General features: G+C 36.5%; 1 protein-coding gene across 1 annotated transcript in view; it reads left to right on the plus strand.

Moving 5' to 3' along the window:
- The first annotated feature begins 2350 nt into the window (after positions 1–2350).
- The window catches only part of LOC138323987 (short transient receptor potential channel 7-like), an 81169-nt gene continuing 64369 nt past the window's right edge, over positions 2351–19150 (plus strand). The window contains exon 1 of the mRNA XM_069268956.1: positions 2351–2467. Coding sequence (XP_069125057.1) covers positions 2403–2467 — 65 coding nt within the window. The 5' untranslated portion in view covers positions 2351–2402. The remainder of the gene's footprint in view (positions 2468–19150) is intronic.

Here is a 19150-nt window from a genome sequence, read left to right on the forward strand (position 1 = left end):
AACACAGACATGACATGTTTATGGTGAGGGAACACAGACATGACATATTTATGGTGAAGGAACACAGACATGACATGTTTATGGTGAGGGAACACATACATGACGTGTTTTATAGTGAGGGAACACAGATATGACGTGTTTATGGTGAGGGAACACAGACATGACATGTTTATGGTGAGGGAACACATACATGACATGTTTATATGGTGAGGGAACACAGACATGACATGTTTATAGTGAGGGAACACAGACATGACATGTTTATGGTGAGGGAACACAGACATGACATGTTTATGGTGAGGGAACACAGACATGACATGTTTATGGTGCGGGAACACAGACATGGCATGTTTATGGTGAGGGAACACAGACATGACGTGTTTTTAGTGAGGGAAACACATACATGACGTGTGTTTATGGTGAGGGAACACAGATATGACGTGTTAATGGTGAGGGAACACATACATGACATGTTTATGGTGAGGGAACACTTACATGACATGTTTATGGTGAGGGAACACAGACATGACATGTTTATGGTGAGGGAACACAGACATGACGTGTTTATGGTGAGGGAACACAGACATGACATGTTTATGGTGAGGGAACACAGACATGACATGTTTATGGTGAGGGAACACATACATGACATGTTTATGGTGAGGGAACACAGACATGACATGTTTATGGTGAGGGAACACAGACATGACATGTTTATGGTGAGGGAACACAGACATGACATGTTTATGGTGAGGGAACACAGACATGACATGTTTATGGTGAGGGAACACAGACATGACGTGTTTATGGTGAGGGAACACAGATATGACGTGTTTATGGTGAGGGAACACAGACATGACATGTTTATGGTGAGGGAACACATACATGACATGTTTATGGTGAGGGAACACAGACATGACATGTTTATAGTGAGGGAACACATACATGACATGTTTATGGTGAGGGAACACAGACATGACATGTTTATGGTGAGGGAACACAGACATGACATGTTTATGGTGAGGGAACACAGACATGACATGTTTATGGTGAGGGAACACAGACATGACATGTTTATGGTGAGGGAACACAGACATGACATGTTTATGGTGAGGGAACACAGACATGACATGTTTATGGTGAGGGAACACAGACATGACATGTTTATGGTGAGGGAACACAGACATGACGTGTTTATGGTGAGGGAACACAGACATGACATGTTTATGTAGAGGGAACAAACACGTGACATGTTTATTGTGAGGGAACACAGACATTTCATTTTAATGATGAGGAAACACACACATGACGTGTTATATATGATATAAATGACTTGTTGCAAGGTGAAAAACGTATGAAGCATCGTCGCCATAGGTTAATGTCTTGAAAACATTAGAAGTTAATTGTAATTGATCCGAAAAAAAATATAAATAAAAAACGACATGGTTAGGGGGAGGTATAAGAACAAACTTAATACATCGACGAAGCAGGAACACACATGAGTTGCTAGCGGGGGTAGAAACTTTTGCAAAAATGAAAGGATTGGCAGGGGATATATTACATACATAGCTCGGATACCACAAAGTATTTACGGTATGAAACCTGTTGATCTTGATGGGGTAGATATCGAGATTAATTGGTATAAAGTATTCTCCAGAAACTATGCCACAAGATGGCGTTTAGATATGATAAAGTGGAACAGTGGCGCTTGGCATTCATACTGTCATAACAATAACGCAGCGCCGCAAAGTGAAATAGTATCGGAATATTGAAAGAGAAGTTTAACTATATCATCACTGAACGGTTGGCCGTCGACTTAAGCTTTGCTACTTTGATTGGATTGAAAGCCTTCGCAGTTAACGGCTCTAAACAGCAATTTTGTTTGTTAAGATTTCAGAAATGCGTTTATTGTTTGAGTATACTGGCTGAACACAAGTGCCGCGATGGTCTGACATTTTTGTCCTTATTGGAAAGCGTACGGGTGTTCTATATTAACGACTCGCAGGTAACTTACGCCGCTCTTGATCCTATATTTAATCAGTTCGTTCGTACCCAGGATGTGGTCATGTTTTATTTTACTGATATTTGATGTTTTGGAAATATTGTTATTGATTTCTAGCTGGTGAGTAGTAGCCTTAACTTTGGTGACAGGCTACAGACCACACTGTACCTTGGCGAGTGGATCGGATCACGCTACCAGCAGCCCCGGTACGCCAGATTCTTTGAACTCGGCAAATGTTAGGGCAGTGCTCGGTTCACAGGAGATCAGTACTGTTTTGTGTTACAAAGGAATTATGTAACAATACACAAACTTTTATCAAGATGTTGCATACTTTGAGCGGTGCTTTATTACAGAGTTCGCCGTAGTTGTGTTTGTGAAGGAAGGTTCGGATTAGGGTGTAATGACCGCCGATACCCGCAAAAGCATGTTGTTGGATTACATGGAAGAGCTTGAAGAATTGGGACTGTAAGTACATTAATATATAGTTCTACTCACCATATAAATATTAGCATATGTAAGAATATGCATTTTTAAATTAAAATTATTGCTGCATAACAAACATAAGTTTTATTTTCAGATTTGTAAACTTGTAAAAATTTTTTTTGGTAAAAGATCTGTGACAAAAACCAACATGCATTTTTTGTGATCAGATATGTATTTCATTGTGTTGAAGTTTTTTTTCAACAATTTTTGTTTTATTCCTTTTGTTTCGCAATTATGTAAAAATAAATTTTAGTTATGACATAAGGTCGCCCCCATGCATTAGGTTCAGTGTAAAAAATATAATTAATGAAAAACTCGAAATATTAAAACCAGAAACGTTTGAACTTATTTTAACGGTCTCATTGACCTCCGTTAATTCGAACTCCATTTATTCGAACTCGTTTATTGTTAACAAAATTGCCATGCAATCACGTAATCGTCAAAATTTCATGTACAGTAAAACAAGGCATAGCGACTATCATGCTTGTATGTATAATGACCACTCGCTTAACAAATACTACAATAAAACCTCGTTAACTGGAAGTCAACATGACCACGAAATACTTCGAGTTATCAGAGTATTTAACTTGTATATATACCTACCACACGGCTATAAATACTGTTTTCTTTGATCTTTTAGTGGTGTATATATATATGGACGGGTTGGACATAATACAATTAAAAATTACAATCGTTATAAGCTCTTGTAATTATTACGTCATCGTTACCGTCACGTTTGTCGACATGTGACCTGCACAGGTCAAATCAGGGGGGTGTAAAGTACACAGTCACGTGATTATTTCTACCTCCTATTGGAGCAAAAGAAAATACTACATGTCGTTACGTACCAACAAGTCACGTGATCATGGTACCTGCGGTCGGTGTACTTTACGAATCACGTGATCATTGCATAAAGTCACATGACCATTTCGATCTCTTATTGGAACCTTTACTGTATAAGTCACAAGTTAATTTAATTATGTCACATGACCATTTATGCATCTTGCTAGTACCTGCATTGCACAAGTCACATGACCATTTATAGATATTGTTTGTACCTGTAATGTACAAGTCATGACCATTTATACTTCTTGTTTTACCTGTAATGTACAAGTCACATGACCATTTATACATCTTGTTTGTACCTGTAATGTACAAGTCACATGACCATTTATACATCTTGTTTTACCTGTACTATACAAGTCTCGTAACCACTTATACATATCGTCTGTCTTTGTGCTGTACAAACTTCTTAATTATACGTCATGCAATCAATGCTCCAATTTGTTAAAAAAAAAACAATTGCAATCTCTTTCTGTCACAAAAACATCCGCCTATAGTACACCTAACCGTGAGATCGTTGCATTTCTCTCTTTTCATATTACCATCTCGGTCTTTTTATGGCCGTTTTCTCTCTTTAATACCCTCTGGTAGTAAATGGAATCATTACTTTGTCACAACACATGGTAATTTCGTCTCGATGTTGGTAATATCAACTTTCTGATATATGGTCACATGACCTAATACGACTTGATATTAGGACACCGCAGCTCCTAATTTTGTATTTTGCTCTCTCTCCCTCTCTCTCTCTCCCTCTCTCTCTCTCTCTCTCTCTCTCCCTCTCTCTCTCTCTCTGTTGCCTTATTGCTTCTCTGATTCCGTACGAATGCCCGTCGTCCGCATGCTCTGTTTCCTGCACTGGTTACTCTCACGTGACCATTGTTTCTGTTTCCAGTTGTCCCCCACACTCTATATCCTGTATACGTTATCGGGGTATTAATTGTGTATTGCAATAAGGAAGTGATAGATAAGAGTCGTTCAACATTAAGTCGTTCTCGTGTCAATATCTCGGATTGTTCTAGCAAGGAGTGTCAACAACCGGAACAGCTATGTGTGAGAACGTCTGCTCATTCCAAATAATGGTGGAAACCAAGTGATTTATAGGGCGAATTTAACATACTGTGGACCATATATCTGACCAGGATTTTATATACCGTGTGTGACCGACTCATTGTCTATAATTAGGGGACAAAAATGGGTCAAGCCTTGAATAAGGTAAACTAGTTACGAAAAGTAAGAATAAGGGTTAGTGCTGGTTTAAGTGTTTAGACTTTTAAGGGTTGAGGCTGGAATATGGCTTAGGATGTAGGGTTTTAATCAATATCATTTTAAAAGATGCATTAGTAACTGTTTTCCATATACCTAAAAATGTAAAAATTAACAAAAATGGTCAAAAGTGTTAAACGTTCAATACTGTGTGAAAACAAAAGGGACAAAACTTTACCTGAAACATCGTATATTGCGCGGTAGGGAAACTGTTGATTGGGACAATCAAAGTGCGATACATTAACTAGAACATTATTAAATATCGAATAAGGTAGTGACAAAATGTTGACTAGTACCTTGTATATTGTCGGGTAGGTAGGGGCAAAATGTTGGCTGGAACATTGTATATCGTAAGATTGGGGCAAAATGTTGGCTGGACATTGTATATGGTAAGGTGGGGGCAAAATGTTGGCTGGAACATTGTATATCGTAAGGTGGGGACAAAATGTTGGCTGGAACATTGTATATCGTATAGGTAAGGTGGGGACAAAATGTTGGCTGGAACATTGTATATCGTAAGGTGGGGACAAAATGTTGGCTGGAACATTGTATATCGTAAGGTGGGGGCAAAGTGTTGGTTGGAACATTGTATATCGTAAGGTTGGGGGCAAAATGTTGGCTGGAACATTGTATATCGTAAGGTTGGGGGCAAAATGTTGGCGGGAACATTGTATATCGTAAATAGGGGCAAAATGTTGGCTGGAACATTGTATATCGTAAGGTGGAGGCAAAATGTTGGCTGGAACATTGTATATCGTAAGGTGGGGGCAAAATGTTGACTGGAACATTGTATATCGTAAGGTGGGGGCAAAATGTTGGCTGGAACATTGTATATCGTAAGGTAGGGAGCAAAGTGTTGGCTGGAACATTGTATATCGTAAGGTGGGGACAAAATGTTGGCTGGAACATTGTATATCGTAAGGTGGGGACAAAATGTTGGCTGGAACATTGTATATCGTAAGGTGGGGGCAAAGTGTTGGTTGGAACATTGTATATCGTAAGGTTGGGGGCAAAATGTTGGCTGGAACATTGTATATCGTAAGGTGGGGGCAAAATGTTGGCTGGAACATTGTATATCGTAAGGTTGGGGGCAAAATGTTGGCTGGAACATTGTATATCGTAAGGTGGGGGCAAAATGTTGGCTGGAACATTGTATATCGTAAGGTGGGGGCAAAATGTTGGCTGGAACATTGTATATCGTAAGGTGGGGGGCAAAATGTTGGCTGGAACATTGTATATCGTAAGGTAGGGGGCAAAATGTTGGCTGGAACATTGTATATCGTAAGGTAGGGGGCAAAATGTTGGCTGGAACATTGTATATCGTAAGGTGGGGGCAAAATGTTGGCTGGAAACATTGTTTATCAGAAGGTGGGGGCAAAACGTTGACTGGAAACATTGTATATCGTAAGGTGGGGGCAAAATGTTGGCTGGAACATTGTATATCGTAAGGTAGGGGGCAAAATGTTGGCTGGAACATTGTATATCGTAAGGTAGGGACAAAATGTTGGCTGGAATATTGTATATCGTAAGGTAGGGACAAAATGTTGGCTGGAACATTGTATATCGTAAGGTGGGGGCAAAAGTGTTGGCTGGAACATTGTATATCGTAAGGTAGTGACAAAATGTTGGTTGGAACATTGTATATCGTAAGGTAGGGACAAATGTTGACGGGAACATTGTATATCGTAAGGCAGGGACAAAATGTTGACGGGAATATTGTATATCGTATGGTAGGGACAAAATGTTGGCTGGAATATTGTATATCGTATGGTAGGGACAAAATGTTGGCTGGAATATTGTATATCGTATGGTAGGGACAAAATGTTGGCTGGAATATTGTATATCGTATGGTAGGGACAAAATGTTGGCTGGAATATTCTATATCGTATGGTAGGGACAAAATGTTGGCTGGAATATTGTATATCGTATGGTAGGGACAAAATGTTGGCTGGAATATTGTATATCGTATGGCGGGGACAAAATGTTGGCTGGAACATTATATATCGTAAGGCGGGGACAAAATGTTGGCTGGAACATTGTATATCGTAAGGCGGTAATCACTTATCATTTATAAATGCGTTCTAAATTCATAATAAACTTTCGCCAAACGTCGTGAAAGAATAAGCTAATAGTAATCCAAACTCAAATCATGTTTATAAATTCTGTAATTGTGTTCGCTTTAGGTGATTTGAAAACAACATTTTTTCAATCATATATGAATTTTAAAAATATTTAAAACTTAGGGGAAATGCTGAGTTGTGAATTGATAGAGTATAGTAATACACAGCTGATTGCAACATTGACTAAAAATAATGTTGAATGTGGAATCGGTTCTAAAGCTCTATGTAAAAGCAAGGTTATAATACACAAACCTATGGGAGTCACAAATAAGACATACATAAGCAATTTTTGTGTCCGGTTCAATTCTTTAACTCTGGATCTACAGCACGAAACCATCTATCTAAGGAATACGCACCAAAAGATTTTGCAGCGCGTGCTGAACTAATAATTGCTTCTCTGCACGTGCGTTATTACAATTCGATGCGGCACACCATGAGAAACATATTCATGAAATAATTTCGTAATCCTTTAGACGTTCAAGGGAAACGGGAAATACAACACATTACACTTTAAAGTATATAGACTGGTAAAGCGTCCATCATCTATATGGACATTAGGGTATGTATATACCTGTACACACGTGTATTTGTACACGGCGTGACTGTAAGTGTTTTGAAGTAACCACATATTTCGGTAGTGCTCTCCAATCAGTTCCGCCATTCAAGGTTTGATCACGAGGGAATCGTTTGATCTCACACTAAACTGTCTGGGAGTATCTACCATAGCTTACAGCTTTACGCCACTTTTACTTCTACAGAAAGATAAAAAGAAACTGACCTTGGCTAATAAACGGATCTATTTAGGATATATATCTAGTTCATTTACACATGCAAAAAGAAGAGGATAAATTCTTATAATAACTATAATTTATTATGATAAAGGTCAAGGAGAGAGTTATCGGAGAAAATTCACCGCCTGACGATGATGACCAGATAATTTGTAGTTTGTATAATATACTTGATCAAAAATCTCATCACATCGCAAAATGATGTCTTATAAATGTCGTAAAGGACAATACCTGCTTATTATGATGTCGTAAAGGACAATATCCGCTTATTATGATGTCGTAAGGGACAATGTCACTTATTATGATGTCGTAAGGGACAATGTCACTTATTATGATGTCGTAAATGACAATATCCGCTTATAATGATGTCGTAAATGACATTATCCGCTTATTATGATGTTGTTAGGGACGATATTCGCTTATTATGATGTTGTAAGGAACAATGTTACTTATTATGATGTCGTCAATGACATTATCCGCTTATAATGATGTCATAAATGACATTATCCGCTTATAATGATGTCGTAAATGACTTTATCCGCTTATTATGATGTCGTAAATGACAATATATCCGCTTATTGTGATGTCGTAAATGACAATATCCGCTTATTAAGAAGTCGTAATGGACAATATCCGCTTATTATGATGTCGTAAGGGACAATATCCGCTTATTATGATGTCGTAAATGACAATATCCGCTTATTATGATGTCGTTAGGGACAATATCCGCTTATTATGATGTTGTTAGGGACGATATTCGCTTATTATGATGTTGTAAGGGACAATATTACTTATTATGATGTCGTAAATGACAATATCCGCTTATTATGATGTCGTAAATGACAATATCCGCTTATTATGATGTCGTAAATGACAATGTCCGCTTATTATGATGTCGTAAGGGACATTATCCGCGCTTATTATGATGTCGTAAATGACATTATCCGCTTATTATGATGTCGTAAAGGACAATATCCGCTTATTATGATGTCGTAAATGACAATGTCCGCTTATTATGATGTCGTAATGGACAATATCCGCTTATTATGATGTCGTAAGGGACAATATCCGCTTATTATGATGTCGTAATGGACAATATCCGCTTATTATGATGTCGTAATGGACATTATCCGCTTATTATGATGTCGTAAGGGACAATATCCGCTTATTATGATGTCGTAAATGACATTATCCGCTTATTATGATGTCGTAAATGACATTATCCGCTTATTATGATGTCGTAAATGACATTATCCGCTTATTATGATGTCGTAAATGACATTATCCGCTTATTATGATGTCGTAAATGACATTATCCGCTTATTATGATGTCGTAAATGACATTATCCGCTTATTATGATGTCGTAAATGACAATATCCGCTTATTATGATGTTGTAAGGGACAATGTTACTTATTATGATGTCGTCAATGACATTATCCGCTTATAATGATGTCGTAAATGACATTATCCGCTTATTATGATGCTGTTAGGGACGATATCCTATTATTATGTTGTAAGGGACTATGTTTACTTATTATGATGTCGTAAATGACAATATCCGCTTATTATGATGCTCTTAGGGACGATATCCGCTTATTATTATGTTGTAAGGGACTATGTTACTTATTATGATGTCGTAAATGACATTATCCGCTTATTATGATGCTGTTAGGGACGATATCCGCTTATTATTATGTTGTAAGGGACTATGTTACTTATTATGATGTCGTAATGGACAATATCCGCTTATTATGATGTCGTAAGGGACATTATCCGCTTATAATGATGTCGTTAATGACATTATCCGCTTATTATGATGTTGTAAGGGACGATATCCGCTTATTATGATGTTGTAAGGGACAATGTTACTTATTATGATGTCGTAAATGACAATATCCGCTTATTATAATGTCGTAAGGGACAATATTCGCTTATTTTGATGTCATAAGGGACATTATCCGCTTATTATGATGTCGTAAATGACAATGTCCGCTTATTATGATGTCGTAAGGGACAATGTCACTTATTATGATGTCGTAAGGGACAATATTCGCTTATTTTGATGTCATAAGGGACATTATCCGCTTATTATGATGTCGTAAATGACAATATCCGCTTATTATGATGTCGTAAGGGACAATATCCGCTTATTATGATGTTAGGGACGATATCCGCTTATCATGATGTTGTAAGGGACAATATCCGCTTATTATGATGTCGTAAGGGACATTTTCCGCTTATTAATATGTTGTAAAGGGCAATATCAGCTATTATGATGTCGTAAGTGACATTACCCGCTTATTATGATGTCGTAAGTGACATAACCCGCTTATTATGATGTCGTAAGGGACATTACCCGCTTATTATGATGCCGTAAGGTGACAATACTCGTTTATAATGACGTCGGAATGGACAATATCCGTTTTTATGAAGTCTTAATGGACATTAACCGCTTATTATGATGTCGAAAGGGACCTTATCCGCTTATTTTGATGTCGTAAGGGAAAATTTCCGCTTATTATGATGTCGTTAAGGATAATATACGCTTATTAGAGGGTCGTAAGGGGAAATATCCGCTTATTAGGATGTCGGAAGGGACAATATCCGCTTATTAGGATGTCGGAAGGGACAATATAAGCTTATAAGGAAGTCGTAAAGGACAATATCCGCTTATTGTGATGTTGTAAGGGACAATATCCGCTTATTGTGATGTCGTAAGGACAATATCCGCTTATTAAGAAGTTGTAAGGGACAATATCCGCTTATTGTGATGTCGTAAGGACAATATCCGCTTATTAAGAAGTCGTAAGGAACAATATCCGCTGATAATGATGTCGGAAGGGACAATATCCGCTTATTATGATGTCGTAAGGACAATATCCGCTTAGGTGATGTGATCAATATTCTAATCTTTGTATATTGTTTTGTGACCAATATTCGATTCTTTACATCTACATAATTATGTGACCAATTTCCAAATACCTATGTCGAAAAAAACTGTGTTTGTTTCTTTGAGCTGACTCACAGCTTTGAGTTTCATTATATATGCAAGTGTTCGCCCTTCTTTTAACGAATACATTTCAGCTAATGCACTTTAAATGACTTGTTATGTATAGGTCAGGAAAAAAATGTTTTGGTACTTTGGCAAACAAAATATTTTTTTTTCTTTCATTAAACTGTTATAGTTTTAGCCTGTTATAGTTTTTGCTTTTGAATTGACTATATAACCGAGGTTGTTATCCACAATGTGCTTTTTTCATACTTTTCGTTGTAAAATATTTTTATAGATGTAGACTTTGTTTTCCGTATTTGAACATTAATTGTTCTAGTAAAAATAAAATATCCATGACATATCTTCAGATTGGGAAAAGTTCTTATTTAAATTGTTATTGATAACTAACGAAAAGAAAAAAAATGTGCTCGGTTTAAGATATGTTTTATGTTTAATTCTGGTCATTGAGTTAAACTTTTCTCAACATCAACGTTAACCAATATTGGGAAAGTTGAAAATATCAACGTTGTTTCCATGCCAGATTTCATCAAACTTTGAACGTTTTAAATTTGACATTATTTAAACGTCGAATCAACATTTATCAAAGTCGTGACCTAATATCAACCAGATCTACACGTTGAATAAATGTTGAGTGCCTGCTTGGTAATTATTGACTACTGTAAATAAAATCTTTTCGTGCAGCATAGTTTTTTCTCTGATTTAGCTACTGTAGTTGGTGTTGTCATATGACCGGAAGGTGTGTCTTGTTCGATGTCTTAGTGGTATGTTTCAGGGAGCCAGCCCTATAAATAAGACAAATGTCCCCGCGATATCGCATTGAGACCCGCGATATCGCATTGAGACAATTGTGTTACTCCAAACATTCATTGACGTTGTGGAAGCATTTCACAGACAGGGAATTCCGCCGTTGAACGAACTTGTATTGCTATCAAAATTAAATAACATCAAATATAAAACTATACCAAATCTTTGTGTCCCCATGGTATCGCAATGAGATAAATGTAATACTCCAAAACGTTGTATGCACTAACGGCATGGAAGCAATTCACAGATAGGGAAATCCGCCCTTGAATGACCTTGCTACCGATTAAACAACATCAAATAAAAAACTGTACCAGATCTTTGTGTTCCCGCGGTATCACAATTGGACAAATGTGATACTCCAAAACGTCGTTTACACTAACGGTATAGAAGCATTTCACAGATAGGGAAATCCGCCCTTGAATGACCTTGTATTGCTATCAAATTTAAATAACATCAATTATAAAACTAAACCACTCTTTGTGTCCCCGCGGTATCGCAATGAGACAAATGTTATACTCCAAAACGTTGTATACACTAACGGTATGGAAGCATTTCATAGATAGGGAATTCCGTCCTTGAATGACCTTGCTACCGATTAAACAACATCAAATATAAAACTATACCAAATCTTTGTGTTTCCGCGGTATCACAATGGGACAAATGTGATACTCCAAAACGTCGTATACATTAACGGTATGGAAGCATTTGATAGATAGGGAAATCCGCCCTTGAATGACCTTGCTACCGATTAATTAACATCAAATATAAAACTGAACCAAAGCTGTGTGTCTGGTATTAAGACAAATGGCTAAGTCGTTTTATGTGATCAGCTGTGTGTAAGTACTCCAATCAATGTCTGTTTCTTTTGAGGTATTTGGCGATCCACAAACGTAAAATGCTGGATTAACGTAGCCAAGTGAAGGCTGAATTTTCAGCTGTACTTTGAACACTAATACACTTTGTGATGTGTCTGCCAAGTTCAAATCTGTTTCAATAAGCTACATACATTCCTTCATATTAAGAAAACGAAACCAATGGCTATTTGCATCAAATAAAGATTTTTAGTTATTATCGGCATGCAGAACAAATGCATGTAATGGCGGTTTTCTCTGCCGGCTACAACAAATAGTTCTATAAAACAGCGATAGTCTTTACATTGGGGTATAATTAATGGTTTCTATAAATAACTATTGGTTGCTATATATAGCCGACAGCTCCTACCTATAAATAACCTTGCTAAATATATCTCTAACGGTTCCTAAATATATTTATCGGTGTTTCTGAACTAAAGTAACGGTTTCTCAACAAAAGTAACGGTTTCTCAACAAAAGTAACAGTTTCTCAACAAACGGTTTCTCAACAAAAGTAACGGATTCGCAATTTGAATAACGTTTCTAAACATATCTAACGATTCCTAAATATTTTTGATATACTCTATATTAATAATTATTAATTATAGTTATTAAAATCTTAATTATTCCTTAATGCACCCAAAATGTAAACGTTTCCTGAATATAGTATACAATAGGTTTTATATACCAAATATAACCAGTTCACAAAAATAATCAACAATTTTTACAAAGATAGCAAATTACTTTTCTTAACAAATTGCAAAATCTAATTAATTGTTCATCAGTATAAGTCTCGTGTTTCCTTAAAGTTACTATTTCCTCAACTTGTTATTTTACATTTTTTTAATTTTAAACAAAACTCCCATGTAATTACAGTCTTGTTGTAATTTGCCCTAGAAACGGTAATTTGTGTGAATGGGCAAGACCTAGGGATATTCTGATAGTGTTTTGAGAAGAGGTACTAGTAGAAAAGATTATGAGTAAAATAGAAAAGCATAATACGGCACAAAAAAAGCAAAATAATAACAAAAAAAAAAAAAAAAAAAAAAAAAAAAAACAACGTATTTAGAACACAACTGTGTATTTTTTGAAAGCTATATTATTGTTGTCTTTTATGTTTTGATCTAAATGACCCAGACTATCGATGGGCCGTTAAACCTCATCAAACAAAGAAATAAACACCCAAGCAAACAAATAAATGTTTTCTTGATCACTTAACAACCAAGTATGCGATACAGGCCCTCGGTACCTCTTACTTGCTGGCTACATAGGACTATACCAGTTACTGTAAAATGTGTACAGTATTGCCTTGGTTTTTATAACCGAAGTGATTCCTTTTGGGATAACACTTCTGTATATAGGAAGAGTATTTTAACAGTATTTTAAGGACAATTTGATGTCCACAGACTGAAAGTCTCTAAATCTATTCATATACATCGATGACTTAGAAGCAACTAGTGTTATGCGTTAGGCCGTAACTACAGAAGCAAAGCATTACCATATTATAGTATATACATAAACCACAGGGATTTGAGAATAAGTTACAGTTTACATAATTATGGACCCATCAGAGTGCCCTATGACCATTTCAGACGTTTTAGGAGTCGACCTGGACTTCCGTCAATATAGAGAATGATTTTACCGATTTTTGACCTAGACCCCTAAAACGTCTAAAATGGTCTATGGGTTCTCTCGTGGGTCCATAATTACATAAACTGCAAATAATTCCCAGATCCCTGTGCTACATCTATATATAAATATACGTTGTGTATCACTTTCCTGATGCTTAGAAACCTGTAATCATTGTATCAATGATACGCTTGACTGACTCTGGTTCCCCTTGGCTGGCCTAATGGTTCTATAACCATCGCAAAGTCTGTAAATTCAGAGCTCTTGTCATCCCCAAAACCATGAAGACATGATGTATCATATAAAACGATAATTAGCCTCACAATGATGGTGCCGATTTGCCAGTAATGCGTTATCGACCAGTATCTAAATACCGAACGAAATGACAGAAAAAAACATCTTTTCTGTATTCACTATGTCAGAATTGGTCATTGTTTAAAGCTTTCGCCGACTTATTTCATAAGATATTTCTCTTTGTTGTTGAAGTTATTTTATTTCACGTCCTAATGACAATTATGGCCGATTGGTTGAGATATCCCGTCATATCGCCACAAGCCCTCCACCGTTGGGTCGCGAGTTCAAATACCATCTCGGGCAGTTGCCATGTACTGGCCACTGGTCGGTGGTTTTTCTCCGGGTACTCCGGCTTTACACCAGTAAAACGCTGGAGGCGCGACGAAATGACTATGACACAGGGAGCTATTTGTTGAATTTTTGCGAGCCTTATGGGTGTCCGGCTCGGTCCGGGGTAGGACGTACAGATACGATTGCAGCTAAATTACATGATTAACAATAATATATAAAATCGTGGGTGTGTGTCAATGCGTGGGAATTCGCTTCTCTGGATTGTCTCCGTAATGCCTCCATTCAGATCACATGCAATAACGAAACAGCTCAAAGTGGTACATTTCAGTTTTTTAAAAGGGGCTTAGATCTGGCGCGCTTTTTACATCTTTTATTGAACCGTTCTTGAGATAAGCCATGTTGAAACCAATTCGCAAGTAACATCTCTAGCACATTGACCTTGTACCATATCTTGTTTGAACTGTCAGAAAACAACAGCTTGTAGTTAGTTACATCGCCATCGAACGAAAAATTCGATTGTCTTTTTTTGTTTAGCATCGATTTTCACTCACTCCAAATTGTTAAATTGAAGTTGCCACGCGTCTCCAGTTTAATTAAGGTGTATTTGAGCGAGTATCGCCCTTTCCACTCGAACTGTCCGCCAGTATTTCCGACTCGGGAGGAGGAATGTCAGCGAGATCGCTACCATCTGTCATGTCCTCTCTTACGTAATGGATCATATTGGTGTCCGCCGTCACGGGTTGCTTGGCATGACTCTGGCAATTTACATTGTTTTTGCTTTACACATTGTTTTTCTATCGCAACCTACGCATATGCTTTAATATACTTTTTTCGGACGGGGGGAAGGTTGGCAGTCAATGATGAAGTAATGATACATATTTTGTTTGTACATTGCAAAATTTCATTATTCGCAAGTAAGTTCAGGGAGGAACTAAATTGAAATTAAACTAATGTAGGTAAAGACAGCGAGGTGGGCAAGATATGTTGACCATTTTATCACTAGCTTTCAACCTTTGGCTTGAGAGTTCGAATCCCACTCAGGCCTATTGTCAGAAACAAGCCATGTCGATGATTTTTTTTTCTTTTTACACGGTATTTTCTTGGTTGCATTAGAATCAAGAATATAAAGATAACGGATCGTGATTGATATATTAATCTGCTATACCCATGAAATATTTATATTTTCGCAGTTTTTTTTTTTTAATCTGCTATACCCATGAAATATTTATCTATCATGGCCTGGTTGAGAGGGTACTGTTGCGTCATAGTATTGTCAAGGGATGGGATAGTGACCGAGTCGGAGGTCATATAGTACCCATGTGTGTAGCCAATCAGAGTCCATTATTTTGTCACTTGATAGACTAATTCATGTTGTACAGTAGTCCAGTCGACATTTTCCCAATATTTTTACTCCTTAATGGTATCAACTCATATTCAATCAAATGTCCACGTCCTGTTTTTCTCCCATGGAACCCTTTAGTTACAGATTATATAGTTATGGAAAATCATAATCTGCATAGTACTATGTAGAGTATGATTTTTACCAATTTTTAATTTAGACACCTAAAACGCCTAAATATGGTCTTAAGGCACCCTGGTGGGTCCATGATTATAAAATCTGTAACTAATCCTCAGATCCCTGTGTACCAAAACGTTGTCGAACAACCGAAACTACGCATAATTGAATTAAAACTTCCAGGTATGTCGATTGCTTGTTTGTAAGACTAGCTTTTCTTGCTGTAAAAATCTATGAATGCACTTGACATAGGCGAACTAAGAAAGTAATAAATGTTTGTTGGTTTTTTTTCCGGTACCGTTCAATCACAAGAGACAGGGAGCAATAAGACTTGCGTTATGTTAGCAATTATATTGAACAAGATGGCAACTGTACGGAGATACAGGAAGTGATTGGGCCATGGCGTAATGACTTGCGTAAGTCGTTAGCGCTGCAATACAAAATACCTTTATCAGGGAACCATCAGAATAGCGCGCATTTTCCAATATTATCTGAGTTTGATGTGAACAACGTTTACAGGTGCTTTACCGTAGAGAGTTCAGTGAACTACCGTTTATTTAAAGTGTTCAGTGAACTACCGTAAAATATTCAGTGACCTGCCGTATAATGTTAAGTGAACTGTCGTAAAATGTTCAGTGAACTACTGTAAAGTTTTCAATGAACTACCGGATATTGTTCCGTGAACTACCGGATATTGTTCCGTGAACTACCGTGTAGTGTTTAGTGAACTACCGTATAATTTTAAGTGAACTCCTGTAACGTGTTCAGTGAACTACCGTGTAGTGTTTAGTGAACTCCCTATACTGTTCATTTAACTACCATATAGTGTTCAGTGAACTACCGTACAGTGTTAAATGAACTACCATATAGTGTTTAGTGAACAACCGTGTAGTATTTAGTGAAGTACCATATATTATTTAATGAACTATCGTGTAGTGTTAAGTGAACTACCGTATAGTGTTTAGTGAACTACCGTGTAGTGTTTAGTGAACTACCATATATTGTTTAATGAACTACCGTGTAGTGTTTAGTGAACTCCCGTATACTGTTCATTGAACTACCATATAGTGTTCAGTGAACTACCGTATAGTGTTAAATGAACTACCATATAGTTTTTAGTGAACTACCGTATAGTATTTAGTGAACTACTATATAGTGTTTAGTGAAATACCATATAGTGTTAAGTGAACTACCATATACTGTTTCATGAACTATCGTATAGCTTTCAGTGAACTACCATATAGTGTTTAGTGAAATACCGTATAGTATTTATATAAATTAGTGAACTACCATATAGTGTTTAGTGAACTACCATATAGTGTTTAATGAACTATCGTGTAGTGTTAAGTGAACTGTTATAATATTGTCCCATAAGCTATTTTAAACTTTAAACAGCTATCCTATTTTGTACATTGAATTTGTTTTAAAATGTGCATAGTATTCAGGCTGTCTTTATGGTTCTTAAACTACATATATTTTTGTATAGCACAGTAAGAAATAGACAGGTCTGCATTTCATTATTTTTTATCGGAAACTTCGTTTCGAAATTCGCTTAAGATACTGTAGCTGTAGTTTTAACATGGCTTATCTATAGCACTGTGATATATCACTTCTTGTCCTATATTGACGTATTTTATGTGGAAAAAACCTGAATTAAATCTATAAATTAATATCTGAGTTGTGTAATAAAGCCTCCATAAATAAATCTTATAAGGTAATAAACCTTAAATCTAACGTAATAAAGAATAAAGTTACATTTTTTTTGTAATCCAAACAGTCTGTCTTCATATTTCATGTCTCGTGTCCATGTTTTAACTTTTGCCAAAATTTGAGAGAAACATTCACGTCGTTCCATGATGCGTCAAAATCCATATTTGATAAAAACTATTTTTGTTAGATACTTTAAGTAAGTATATCAATTCTGTAAAAGTACTTAGTTTAGCGATAATTTAATTTTACCGTTTTTCGCGCCTAAAATGCTAAGTTAAAAATGATAGCTCTAAATTTTGGATATCATTTAAATCAAAACGACAAATAATTTTAATTTCACTGTTGAAAATAGAAGACAAACGTTATACAATGTTTAACATATTCCAAAACTATGTAAGTCAGAGACGATTATTGCGCGAATTCGAAATTGCTTATAAATGCGCTAAATTTCAGCACACCAAAATGGGTGCGTTTGCAGTAATTACCAGCCGATAATCTATAAGCACAGTTCCTGTAGCACCGAAGGTGTATGTTTATCCTGTCGGAACCATTCCGTAATGATTGTATAAATACCACAATACTGTCAACAATTTACGATAAGATCACGGAAAATGCGGAAACTCAGAAACTCGTTACAAAGTCTTAAAATGCCGTATAATATCCCAGTAGATCACACGTACGTGGAATGCAGATACGATCAGGAGGAAATGTCTACGAAGTGTTTCACTGGTATACAGGGGAACCTGTCTATAGTATAGAACTCCTCCTCGTCACCAATCAACAGAATCGACGATAGCCAGTCAATCAAATACGTACTTATGTTACCAATGTGTATTGATACCAAAGCTGTGACTGGAATAGTCAATTGCAACAGAAAGAAATACTCGCAGACCAATCCTGTTTCATCGTCGCGATAACTCGAATTAATCATAGTTAAGTGTTTTCATATGCCAAAATTAGCAACCGAAAGGAGATATCAGAAATTTAATTAGTTATTCAGATAATTAACTAATATTATTTCATAGACATAAAAAAAACTGTATAAAAAGACCTACAAAAATGTAATTTCTTTTTATATTACGCGTATTCTACTGTCAAAACTACGTGATGTGTCTATTTTTAGTTAGTAGGTTACACGTGATGATGTGTCTATTTCTAGTCAGTATCGTACACGTGATGGTGTGTCTATTTCTAGTCAGTATGTTACACGTGATGATGTGTCTATTTCTAGTCAGTACGTTACACGTGATGATGTGTCTATTTCTAGTCAGTAGAGTTACACGTGATGGTGTGTCTATTTCTAGTCAGTAGGTTACACGTGATGATGTGTCTATTTCTAGTCAGTAGAGTACATGTGATGGTGTGTCGATTTCTAGTCAGTAAGTTACACGTGATGATGTGTCTATTTCTAGTCAGTAGAGTACACGTGATGATGTGTCTATTTCTAGTCAGTATAGTACACGTGATGGTGTGTCTATTTCTAGTCAGTAGAGTACACGTGATGGTGTGTCTATTTCTAGTCAGTAGAGTACACGTGATGA

This window comes from Argopecten irradians, chromosome 5, assembly GCF_041381155.1.
Source record: "Argopecten irradians isolate NY chromosome 5, Ai_NY, whole genome shotgun sequence".
Lineage (NCBI taxonomy): Eukaryota > Metazoa > Mollusca > Bivalvia > Pectinida > Pectinidae > Argopecten > Argopecten irradians.